At 47.6% G+C, this 12,527-nt stretch overlaps 1 protein-coding gene across 2 annotated transcripts in view; it reads left to right on the forward strand.

Annotated features, from left to right (window-relative positions):
* Nucleotides 1-5,358, forward strand: part of Rxrg (retinoid X receptor gamma) — a 42,422-nt gene extending 37,064 nt beyond the window's left edge. Inside the window, exons 9-10 of one of the 2 annotated variants that reach the window (XM_021197496.2) lie at nt 1,035-1,140; nt 4,847-5,351. In XM_021197496.2, coding sequence (XP_021053155.1) covers nt 1,035-1,140; nt 4,847-4,994 — 254 coding nt within the window. In that variant the 3' untranslated portion in view covers nt 4,995-5,351. Of the gene's footprint in view, nt 1-1,034; nt 1,141-4,846 lie in introns of both variants that reach the window. The other variant, XM_021197498.1, reaches the window with a different exon arrangement.
* The last annotated feature ends 7,169 nt before the right edge of the window (nt 5,359-12,527 follow it).

Here is a 12,527-nt window from a genome sequence, read left to right on the forward strand (position 1 = left end):
AGTCTATAGAGTCCAGAAGCCATCAGTCTATAGAGTCTTCTCTTCATTGCCTCTCCTCTCCAGAGCCATCGGTATTTCAGCTGGGTGTGGAGTTTCATTGGGTGAGAGCAGCTGGTGTAGATGAGACCTTCTAGTGAGCTGGATGTAGAGTGTGAAAGAACGACAGGCATCATTTTATGTCTCAGGAGTGGTTCATTTCTCTGAACTACTGCAGACATGGAATTCCCATTCACTTGGCATGGGTAAAACTCCAGGGGCAGCATGTTCTAAGGGTGAATGGGTTATAACCAGAATGTTTTCCTTGGACAATGAACTTGGGGGGATGGACAGTAGACATCCAAAGAATCCAGGACCAAAGATACATAGGCAAGAGCTGCCTTCTTCTGACTGAAGTGGGAGGCAGCCGTGAACCCGATGGCACATCACTTGTGAGCAAAGACAGCAAAAAGAGCTGGGGACTGAGAATCTCACAAGCTGGTGGGGGAAAGAAGGGCTCTCAAAGGAGCCTAGCATGTGGTCAGTGGGAAGGGAGTGGCATCTTAGAGGTCCAGGGGCAAAAGCACTTTAAGAGGAGGAAGTGACCAGCTTCGTCAAAAGCTGCTGTGTATGTCCAGTCTTCTGTAGTTTGACCTGACATACGTGAACCCTTTAGGTCCAAGATTGGTGTAGCTCTGATGCAGGCCATGTGTAGGGTTTGCTTTTGTGCCCCATCTCAGCACTTAGGCACACTCAACATGTCAAAAGTGTCCAGTGAGGGCATGAATATTGCTTTTCAAGACAGGCCTGGATCACCTCTCCTCAAGTCAGCAGAGGGTCTCTTTCACTAGTGACAATTTAAAATCCTTCAGATGGAGAGTTTGTTAGGAAAATGATGCACAGGAAGGACAGCCACCGGACACACGGGTTCTGCTTACTTCCCAGTTGTGCCTGTTCGTGAATTCCCAACTCCAAGGGAGGTGGCCAGTTCGACACTGTCTGGAGGAGGGTGTCCTGCTGAGGCATTAACCAGAAATTAAATCCATTGCTCTCTGCAGATGCCAAGGGTTTATCCAATCCCTCTGAGGTGGAGACTCTTCGAGAGAAGGTTTATGCCACCCTGGAGGCCTATACCAAGCAGAAGTATCCGGAACAGCCAGGCAGGTGAGAGAGATGTGAGAATGCAATGTTAACAGCAGCACACCTGCCTGCCCCCTCTGCCCCCCATTGACTGCGCATCTCCTTACTGGGCTGACATTGGCACCACAAGATTAAAGCCTCAGCGAGGTCAAGGTCGTGTGTTCTAGGTCAACATTCATCCCACCGCTAGCATTAGTGATGAAAACAGGGGCTGTAGATAGAATAGCATCTCGCCCAATCCGCCCGTGGGTTTGCTTTTTTTGCTGTTTGGTTACCAGCAGTCAAATGTAGTTTGAAAACACCAACATTAAATGGGCAGTTCCCCAGGTGAATCAATGATCTTTCGGCAGCTTTTATTGCCATGTGTTGATATGATAACTGTGTTTTGTTTTCATTGTTTACCTCTTACTGAGTGTCTGACTTATAAATTTACCTTTTTACCGCTCTATATGTGTATATGCACACGTACATACGTTTTCTGTACCTATGTACAGGTTTGGCTGTATCTTCAGTTTCGGCGAAGCACACAGGGAACAGGGACAGATTTTTCTTGCAGATGGGGTGGGCGGGAGACCAGGATTCATTTCCTTAAATGCTGGATGAACAGGGAAATGAATGGATCTCGATTCCAGCCAGTTTCAGAGATCCAGAAAGGACAAGTCACTTAATCGAGATCGCAAAGCTGGTGGCCGGTGGAGAGAAGATGTGAACCCACGTCTCTATGAAGTGACAGCAGGTCCCTCACAGTCCCAGCCCCATGGTGACTCTCATGGACCACAAAGGACAGGCTCCGAGAGCTGAGAGATGCTGGTCCTCAAGCATCCATCTGGGTGCCTCTGTACTATTTATTTAGTGTTGTACTATTTATAGTATTACTGTTTGGTTAGAACAAACCTTTTGAAGTTTCCTGCAAAGCATGGCTAAGCGAAGAGTTTACCCTTTCTACAAACTGACTAAAATGAGAAACTGTGATTCTCACATCCCATGCGGGGGGGGGGGGGAGTGAAATAGAAGACTGCCTAAGACATTAATTTTGTCTTTATGATTAATTGCACACCCCCTCCCAACACACACTAGTGACTTATTCCTCTGTGAAGTCAGATTTCTGTTTATCCAGGATGGTACACTGACATCTACCAAATGTTCTGCAGACACTAAACTGTCATTTTGTCAGACGCTGTGAAGAAATCAAGTGGGTGGGTCAATTAATAATCAGATTACTGTATTATTAGAAGTGAAGTAGTGATAACAGACCCAGTTAACTAGTAACTAAGCCAGTAACTTAACCCAGTGAGTTTCCTTTCTCAGTCTTCAATCTAGGTGGGCACTCAGCACACAGAAGCAGCCATCTTCACTACCAGCACTCAAAGACCCTGGCTCCTTCCTCCCTGTGACTCCATTATGCCCCAGAGCCACCTAGGTGAGCTCACAGGAGGCTCAGCAGGTGCATGATGGGAGTCCCTTAGCTTACTCAGGCAGGTAGCTAACTTGGCATGCTGGCACTGCCCAGTCGGCATTTTCGCAGTGGTGGAGTGCTGCCACCTTGTGGCTAGAATGTAGCAGTACACCCTGTAGGGCTCCGGTTCTTTGAGAAAGTTCGAAGCAGAAATCAAAGCAGGGTACAGATCCCACACACATCTTGCACACACAGTAAGCCTCCATAAAGGCCACCTTGATCCTGACATACCAGCCAGGTATGCAGTGACACTGTCTACTGATGCAGGGGTTCATTCCATTAGCCCTGGTCTTAGTTCCCCAAACCCAATGCCAACGGTATATATATAGGTAGCGATTGGAAAACATTGATATCTTTACAGGATGCCGGAATTAATCTCAGTCTAACTTTGCACTTTAAAGAAAATACTCTTTGTAGGGTGCCAATTTGTTTTTTTATATTGATACATTTTAATTATTTTTGTCTTATTTGGGTGTATGCTGCTGGTATAGGAGCATTGTGTGTCTGAGTGTGGATATGTGTGCATTTAGAGACCAGAAGTCATTCATAAGTGTGTGTGTGTATTATATGTGTGTGAATTATGTGTGTGAGAAAGGGAGGTCACTTGCCTAGAACTCACAGACTGTAGGGCCAGCTGCCCAGTTAGCCCCAGACACATTTCTGTCTCTTCTGCAGGTCTTTTAAGACTATATGGCAAATAGTTTCCTGACTGAGGTATTTCCTCAGCCCTGGTGCTGTATTTGCAAACACCGTGTGCCACAAATATAGAAGTATGCACATTTCCAAGGGACACTGACATTCCAGTTCAAAACTTTCTTGAAATGAAAAATTTGAAGTCACACAGGCAAATCAAAGCATGTTTCAAATCAAGGGACCTGATGGGCTATACAGATGACACACACACTCTTCCCGTGCCTAGCTCTCGCAGTGAGCACCCCCATTATAGAAAGTCCAGACAAATGTTAAAGTGTGTGTACATGAGAGAGTAAGGATGTTCACACACATACACACACACACACACACACACACACACACGCGCGCGCGCGAGTATGTATGCATGGCAGCCTGAGTGTGAATGTTCATATGCAAAAATGTGTGCGTGCACATGTGTGTTTGTAAGTATGCGTGTGTAAGTGAGGGTAGATGCTCAAGCCCACGTTGGGGGTGGGGGCGTATCTTTCTTGTTGCTGCGGTAAAATGCTCTGACAGAAGCAACTTAGGGGAGGAAGGGTTTATCTTGGCTTCCAGTTCCTGAGAGATACTGTCCATCATGGCAGAGAAGCTTGGGAGCAGGAGCAGGAGCAGGAGGCAGGTGGTGACATCATACCATACTCAGGAAGCAGAGAGCAAGTGAAAGGGGCACCAGGCTCTAAAACCCCAAGTCCTGCCTTAGCATTTCACCTAGTGAGGCCCCAGCTCCCAAAGTTTCCGAAACCTTTCCAAGCAGCGCCACCAACTGGGGACCAGCGTAAATACACGAGCATACAGAGCCTCCCTGCTCCTATGGGGGGATACTCCACGCTCAGAGTGTAGAAGAGACTATGCGCATGTGTAATAGAAGATGCACACGTGTGGGTCTCGGGTGCGTGAGCATATGTGATCAGTGTGTATGAGTGTATGTGTATTTTTCTCCCCCAAACAGACAGGCTTCTCAGAAGCCGACTACTAGTCTCTCTCCCTCCCTCATCCCAACCTGAGGAGAAGCTCAGAGGCGGAAGACGGTCATAGAAATACTGATTGAAATCGAGAACTTGGTTTTGGAAGCAGACGGAGGTCACAGAGTCTAAAGAGACCAGTTAGACTGAGAGGAAAATCAGCGTCTCTGGTCATGCCTGGTACTCGGCAGGTTCCCACTTTTATTCATCTAGTGCCTATAGCTGTCCTGAGAAGAGCACACCTCATGTGTCACGCCCTGTTCCAAAGCCCCCACTACTAATCTTGGCAGACCCCGAGGAATGCAGGGAAATGTCTGGCTGGCAGGTAATGTCAGCCAGACAGTTCCGTGATTGATGGACAATTCTGGAACATGTCATAAAACCTAAGACTGCCAACATGCTGTGGGAGCCCGGTTCTTTTTAACACAAACCAGCCCTCTAGCTGGTTTCTGAAGTTCCTAGAAGCTCCCTGGGTTGCAATCCTCCAGCTCCTTCATCTCTGTTTCCGGGCTTTTCTGTCACAGCTTGGTAGAGACCCATCAGGCAGTCTCCACCGGCGACAGCAGGTGTGTCTTTTCTTGCCATTCCCTGGTCACAGTGCCCCTTGGCTTCCCTCCAGGTTTGCCAAGCTTCTGCTGCGTCTCCCTGCTCTGCGCTCCATCGGCCTGAAATGCCTGGAACACCTCTTCTTCTTTAAGCTCATTGGCGACACCCCCATCGACAGCTTCCTCATGGAGATGCTGGAGACCCCACTGCAGATCACCTGAACCTCCTCAGCTGCAGCTTCCCCACCCAGGGTGACCCTGGGCGGGTGTGTGTGTGTGTGTGTGTGTGTGGCCCTACCCTGCACACTCTCCCCCATCTCCCACTCTGGGCTCCCTTCCTGTCCCCAAAATGTGATGCTTGTAATAAAGACAAACCTTTCTACACATGAGACTTTTCTAGGTGGAGTTTTGTACGGCTGTTAAAGGTGACCCTTCTTTGCTATTTAAGGGGCTGAGGTCTTTTCCGGCAGTTCTTGGGAAGTGTGGCCAAGCCTCTGTACATATAATTGGTTTAAATTATTTTTTCACTTGCCATGGAAAGCAAACAAATGGAAAAGAAAATAATAAATATGATATTGGCACTGCTTGGAGTGTGTGGTATGTGTTTGTGAAGCTGGGAAGTTCTCTGGGATTCGGGTATAGGCTAGAATGGAGTCTCTCTCCATTTGAACACCATTCACACTGTGTGTTGCATATTCTATTATTCACTTACATATGAAATAAACTTTACCTGTGAACTCCTCGAACAGAGATGAGGTCTGATGGAAGTGTTTCCATAACAGCTTAGAGCCAAGCACCCAGTTCAAAGTTGGCATTTTTTTTCCCCACAGTCGGTACCCCCGGTTTCGTTCTATTTCATTCCATTGCAAATAGAGCAGTCCCATTGTCAGGCTGTGAGCAGTTAAATCACTTTTCAGGGGTATGGTGGGCAGTAAGCAGATAAATTCAGCCTCAGTGTTCCTTGCCTTAGGGAACTGAGACCCGAGACAGACAGGAAACAGGAAGATCAAAGTTAACAGAGATTACTTCTCTGGGACTGAAGTGACAGACGTGGCTGGGTGGGTGAGGTTTGTCCCATGAGCATGAGGACCTGATTGTAGTTACCTAGCACCCGCAGAGAAGCCTGACATGACAGCAAGCTTCTGGATGCCAGCGTGGTGAGAAGTATACAGGTGGACTGTGGGGAACAGATGAGATCCTGACTGAATATAAGGTGTTGACATGAACCAAGCTGGGTCAAGGACCCCAATACCTCAGACCCATGGGAGCTAGCTAAGCCTTCTCCAGATCAGGAGTTGGCCAAGCCTTCCTCTGGCCCCAGAGCAAACAGCAGGTGCAGACGGGTCAACCATAGCTTCTTCTCCAGGACTGATGCCGGCTGAGACTGCTCCCCTACAGAGACTTCCTATGAAGATTAGGTAAGTCTGCCTCCTTGTTCAGCTGTGTACCATGAGCCCACCTTCCTAGTCAGCTGTATCCAGGAAACCCAGCTCCTTGATTCAGATACGTAAAATAGACATGATGAGTTTCTGGCTTGCTATCGCTGCTGTTTCTTCATCAGAGAGAGAGCACAGCCCACCAGATCCCAGCTTTTCTGTCTGTGTGTCCGTCCTTTCTTCATTCAGCTATAGCCCCAGTAAGATACATTTCTGAAGTGGTGTGAAATGTGGCAGTGGATCCCAGAGGCTCACAGGCTAGCTGGTGTAGCTCCAGGTTAAGTAAGAGACCTACTTTTCTGAGAGAGAGAGAGAGAGAGAGAGAGAGAGAGAGAGAGAGAGAGAGAGAGGAGAGAGGAGAGAGGAGAGAGGAGAGAGGAGAGAGGAGAGAGACAAAGAGAAGATTAGAAAGATAGAGGAAGATACCCCTGGCTTTCACACATCACACATGGGCAAGTGAGCATGTACACACACACACACACACACACATTCTTTTAGGGATTGAGGAGTGTGTGTGTGTGTGTGTGTGTGAGAGAGAGAGAGAGAGAGAGAGAGAGAGAGAGAGAGAGAGAGAGAGAGAGAAAGAATGCATATGTATGTGGTATCTATTCATTCTAAATATGAAGAGACAAAGATTTCTGAGGTCAGTGTTGGTCCCAGGGCACACACAGAGCTCAGGGCGAGGGGCATGGCTGCCCTCACCGCAGACGCTGATCTTCAAGACCTCCAGTGCCCTATGCTGTGACTGAGGAGGATCTGCAGACTGAGTGCTAGTAGATGCAAGGGGCACCCAGAGCACTTAAAGGAAAGGCTCTTCTTAAATAAATGTGGAACTCGGACAAGCCAGCGGCTGGCTAACATATTCCGAATGTTCAGCGCGTGCGTATTTTCTTTGGCTGGTTCTCTTTTAGACTTTCGTCTTTAAAACTGGTTTAGAGGCCACCTAAGAAGGTGGTCTCACGATTCTACATCGAAAACTCATTAAATAACCACAACCCCCCCCACACACACACGTGACACAGATTCTCATAGCATCTGCATCTACCCAACCTGCCCTAGCACCACGCTCGCTCTTTCTTGGTTCTTAGCTTCCTTTCCTACATTATTTAATACGTTTGGGACGGAATGGGACTTGACTGTTTCCAAACATCAAATCTCTTCTCTGAGTGATCAGCGCTTCCACCGCTGTGCTTCTAACAGCTGGCTTCTGGAGCCTTTCCTCAAACTGAACTAAGGCTTTCGGCTACAAGGTTTTCCCACTTGGAGAAAGAATCAAGACCGTTGTGGGCTTAATTTAGGGTGTCGCTGGGACTAGGAGGGGCTAGGTGGGTAGCGGCAAGGAAACTTAAACTCTTCCCCTTTTTTCCGAAGGTGCCCAGGGAAAGTGGATCAGGGAAAAGAGTCTCTGCCAGCTTGTGAAGCACCCCCACCCCACCCCACAAAAAAAGGAAAAAAAAAAAAACAACAACAACAAAAAAACCTTCCAGTCAGAAGAGAGCCACTCTCACCCTCCTGGAAAACTCCATGAAAATGTCTCCCGTGACAGTTTTGGAGCACACAGCCATCTCTGACCACAGACCACAGAGGAACTGGCCTTGGGCCCAGAGTCCCCACGGGGGAAACTCCTTGGGCTGTGCAGCTGTGGTGCAGCTAGTAACCCATCCATCTTTAGCTGGATGCTGCGGCGTGGAGACAGTTAGGCATGGGCGCCCTCTGCTGCGAGCTCCCGGTATTAGCCGCGCCTGTCTGGGAAAGCATCTTCAGAGCCTTGGGAAAGCCTCCAACTCTGGCCAGAAGCTCCTGGAACCTGTGTCATTCAGTGGAATGTTTGTTTCAGACTGCAGAAACGGGCCCCAAGGAGGAGTCACGGCGAGAGCATGAAGACACCCACAGAGGAGGCATAGGAATATCAGTGGGAGATAGTGAACCGTTCCGCAGCAGCTGGAGGGGAATAGACTAGACCTGCCCTGCCACTGGTACAGTGTTTCAGACTTAGGACTGGATCCCACTCTGACAGGAACGTTTCCATTGTCACTGACAGACGGAGATGTTCCCACAAGTGGAACCTGGGACTTGGGAGTAGCCAAATTAATTTTTCAATGGGAATCAGGTTTTCTTTTGCCCCCTTTAACCAAAGCCAAGAGAGTATAAAAATGTTGGCTGGGATCAGCACTTCCCACATCTGAGGAGCCAGATGTAGATTTGAAGGAAGACAGAGTCACTTATTGAACACCTAAGAATTAGCAAAAGCTGGGGAACTGGTACAAAGAACAGAGACCAGAAGGAAGGGCAGAGGGTTCTCTGATGGCAACGGGGCACCTCGAGCAGATCCTGGACACCACAAGGCTTCGGAGTCCTCTGCTGTATGATAGAAGAGTCTGGTCAGATCACCTCTAAAACATCTTTACTTTAGTGAATCAATAGTGTCCGTCAGCGATCAACTGACTTTGTGTTCCAAGATCTCTCGTGGAAGCAAGGGACCACACCCAGTCTTGGATACCGGTCCTAGAGGGAGCAGAAAGATTTCTTAGCTCAGAATCTGAAGGATAAAACACACAAATAAAATAGGATTGTTTAATATACATTATGGGTTTGGTGCTGTTAAATGGCACAATTGTAGAGTTAGGGAGAGGGCCCCATCTGTAGAAAATGGTTGCTTTGCAAGCACCAGGACCTGAGTTTGATCGCCAGAACCCTAGCAAAAATCAGGTTGCGGTGGTGGTCTGAGTTTATAATTTCCAGTGAGCAAGCTGAGGCAGAGTTCAGAGCGAATGCGGGAGTGGGAGCTGGAGAGAGAATCCTGTCTTAAAAAAGAAAGAAAGAAAGAAAGAAAGAAAGAAAGAAAGAAAGAAAGGAAGGAAGGAAGGAAGGAAGGAAGGAAGGAAGGAAGGAAGGAAGGAAGAAACTGGATGCCTCTGTGGTTGTCTTCAGGCCTCTCTAGGCATGACACTGCTGGCGAGCCCCAGGAGAGTAGAGACAAATTCATCCTTCTAGTTCAGTGGTTCTCAACCTGTGGGTTGCGACCCCATTGGGGTTGGTAGCCTGCATATCGGATACTTACATTACCATTCACAACAGCAACAAGATTACAGTTATGAAGTAGCAACAAAATAACTTTATGGTTGGGGGTCAGGGACTCGGCATTAGGAAGGTTGAGAACCTCTGCTCTAACTGATGGCACAGAACTCTCAAGCCACCTCTCCCTCTTCCTCGCCTGCTGCTTCATATTTAACAACCCCCCCCCAGGCACTTACTTCTCCTATTTTTTTTCCTCACCAGTCTTTGAAAATGTTCTTTGCACGAGTTTATCTCTCCATACGACACGCGTGGAAATCACCACTATTCCATGTTTTAAGGTGCGTACATGGTTTGTTGTCCGTTTCCCTTGAGGTTTTGTTTTCTTGGGGGCTGTGTTAGCACTAGCTGATGTGTTCTTTGGTTGCACAGTGTTCCTGCAGACACGCGGGTGGCCTGCAGTGCCTTTGTAGACATCCTTGCTGGTATCTATAGTATATATTTGAGACAGGATTTCTTAATGTAGGTTGGACTGGCTGACTAGCAAGTCCCAGAGCCTAGCTGCCTCCTACTCTCTCTATCTGGGAAGTCTGTGCCTGCCTTCCTTTTCATGGGTCCTAGAGACTGAGCTCACATTTCCCTACTTGCAAGGCAAACTCCCCAGTGATTGAGCTACTCAGCCACTATAGTCTTATCTGGGTTGGTACATAATATGTATGTGAATATCTAAGTATCTTCACTGGCCACCCTCGGTGTTGATTTCCTGTGAACACCCTGTGTTGATTTCCTGACCCCCTACAGTGCTGGTTTCACATAAGGGGTTTTGGGGGTTGCCTGGGGCCCTCAGGAAGCCTCTGCTTTCATGAGTGGGATTTGTGTCCTTATGAATGAGACTCCTGCTGGCTGCAGAGATGGCTCAGCGGTTAAGAGCACTGACTGCTCTTCCAAAGGTCCTGAGTTCAAATCCCAGCAACTACATGGTGGCTCACAACCATCCGTACCATCAGTAATGAGATCTGACACACTCTTCTGGTGTGTCTGAAGACAGCATTGTACTTAGATATAACAATACAATAATAATAAAAAATAAATCTTAAACAAAAAGAGAGAGAGCACTGACTGCTCTTCTAGAGGTCCTGAGTTCAATTCCCAGCAACCACATGATGGCTCACAACCATTATGGGATCTGATGCCCTCTTCTGGTGTCTCTGAAGACAACAACAGTGTACTCTCACATAAAATGAATGAGATGCCTTAGACTTCCCCGACCATGTAAGCAGCCAGTGAGCTGGGACCTAGGGGCAGGAAGTAGCCTTTACCAGACTCAGGGCCTGTCAAAGCTTTGCTCATGATCTTCCTAGCCTCTAAATCGACTTCTCTTAGCCGCTGTTTTATTGCTGTGAAGAGATACCATGGCTAAGGCAATGGTATCTCTTAGAGGGCTAGTTCATGATCATGGCGGGAAGCACATAGGCATGGCTCTGGAGCAGTTTCTGAGAGCTTTAAACTTCCAGTGACATATCGCTTCTAACAAGGCCACACCTCCTCTCCAACAAGGCCACACCTCCTCTCCAATAAGGCCACACCTCCTCTCCAACAAGGCCAAACCTCCTCTCCAACAAGGCTACACCTCCTCTCTAACAAGGCCACACCTCCTCTCTAACAAGGCCACACCTCCTCCTAATCCTTCTAAAACAGCTCACCAGCTGGGGACTAAGGATGCGAATAATATGATCCTATGGGGCCACTCTCACGAAAACCACCATGCCATGGGAATGAAACTGCAGTCGTCCACTCTGTGGCCCTTATAAGACTTTGCCACACTCAGCCCTAAATGGGATATCTTTGTCAAATGTCAACCCCCTATCTCCCCATTCAAGGTTCAGGGAACCAGGCAGAAGAGGAAGCAAAAAGATCGTAGGAGCCAGAGTTGCAGATGACCCCAAGGAAACATCATCTTCCAGACACAACAGAGCTCACAGAGGCTACGGCAGCACACACAGACCTGCACTGGGAGAGAGTAGAGAGAGGTCCTTGGTGCCCAAGTTCTGTCAGACACCATATACACCTGTGGGGAATGGGGCATTTAATCCTAGGGCTGAGATGGGGAAAGACTGGTTTCCTGAAGTGAAACAGAAGAGTGGTCACCAGTATGAGATGGGAATGCTCTGGAAGATGCGGAGTCAAGATGTTGACCCAGTTGATATATGGCACTACAGCCACGCGGGCACATGTCACTGTACCTCTCACTTGCAAGACCAGCGTTCTATATGCATCTCCTTTTATCAGAAAAGCCCTTCTGGGAAGTGGGGATTGACTGCCACTATTCTCATTTCAATGATGAGGACATCAACACTCAAGAAAGTGCATTTAACTCAATTAGCTATTTAATTTAATACAGGATCCCATAGCTAGTTATGGTAAACCCCATAGTCAAACTCATACTTGTCTCTTATTACTTCACATACTTTTAACCACAGCACGCCATCACAGATAGGACAGCTAGTCCAGGAAAGGAACTTTCTTCCACACATAGTTCAGTGTGAGTGCCTCCGTCTGCCCTGACGTCCTAGGATCGTCTGATACTGTCATTGCCTCTGGTTTCCTTCTTAAAACCACTATTTCCACTCCACTCATAGCACAAATACTTCCTCCCCTGGATGAAGCTGGCCACACACACGGGGAAGGGGAGTGGGAGGGGTATTGACACGATAAGGGTCGTCCGTGTTGGGGTGTCCACGGGCAGATACAGCTGAAGAAGGATATTCTCCCCCAAGCTGCCTGATTTCAAATGGGCTCAGCCACGTTTGTTCAGACTTTCCAAGTAATTTCATCCCTGGGGTGGAAACAGAGCATGGAATGATTTGGAGCAAAAGGACAATTTTTGGACAATTATAAGTGAGTGAAACCAGGAGGTTTATAATGGAAGTTGTCTCTCAACCCCTTAACTTTTAGCATTTTGTAACCAAGAATTCTGTCTCTCAGGTTTTGGTGGTGGGAACACAACGCTAAGCAGCTGTCTGGAACGGCTTCTAGAGGTTCAATAATTAGAAACAGCTACACTGACTCCGGAGCCCATCGGTTGGGTTGCGGGGCAGGGCTGTACATTCAGAGGGAGAAAGAGAAAAAAAAAAGAAAAAAGCTGGAAACGCATAAAAATAAAAATCCAACCAAGTATGTCAGATGTGTTTTTTTAAAGTGGCTTGTATTTTGCTTTTCAAAATTGCACTGTCTAATCTTAATAATTCTTGTGTGAGGAATGAGCTGGAAGAAAAGTCAAAAATCCTTACAGTAATGGGGAGCC

The sequence above is a fragment of the Mus pahari genome, chromosome 5 (genome assembly GCF_900095145.1).
Source record: "Mus pahari chromosome 5, PAHARI_EIJ_v1.1, whole genome shotgun sequence".
In the NCBI taxonomy this organism is placed as follows: Eukaryota; Metazoa; Chordata; class Mammalia; order Rodentia; family Muridae; genus Mus; species Mus pahari.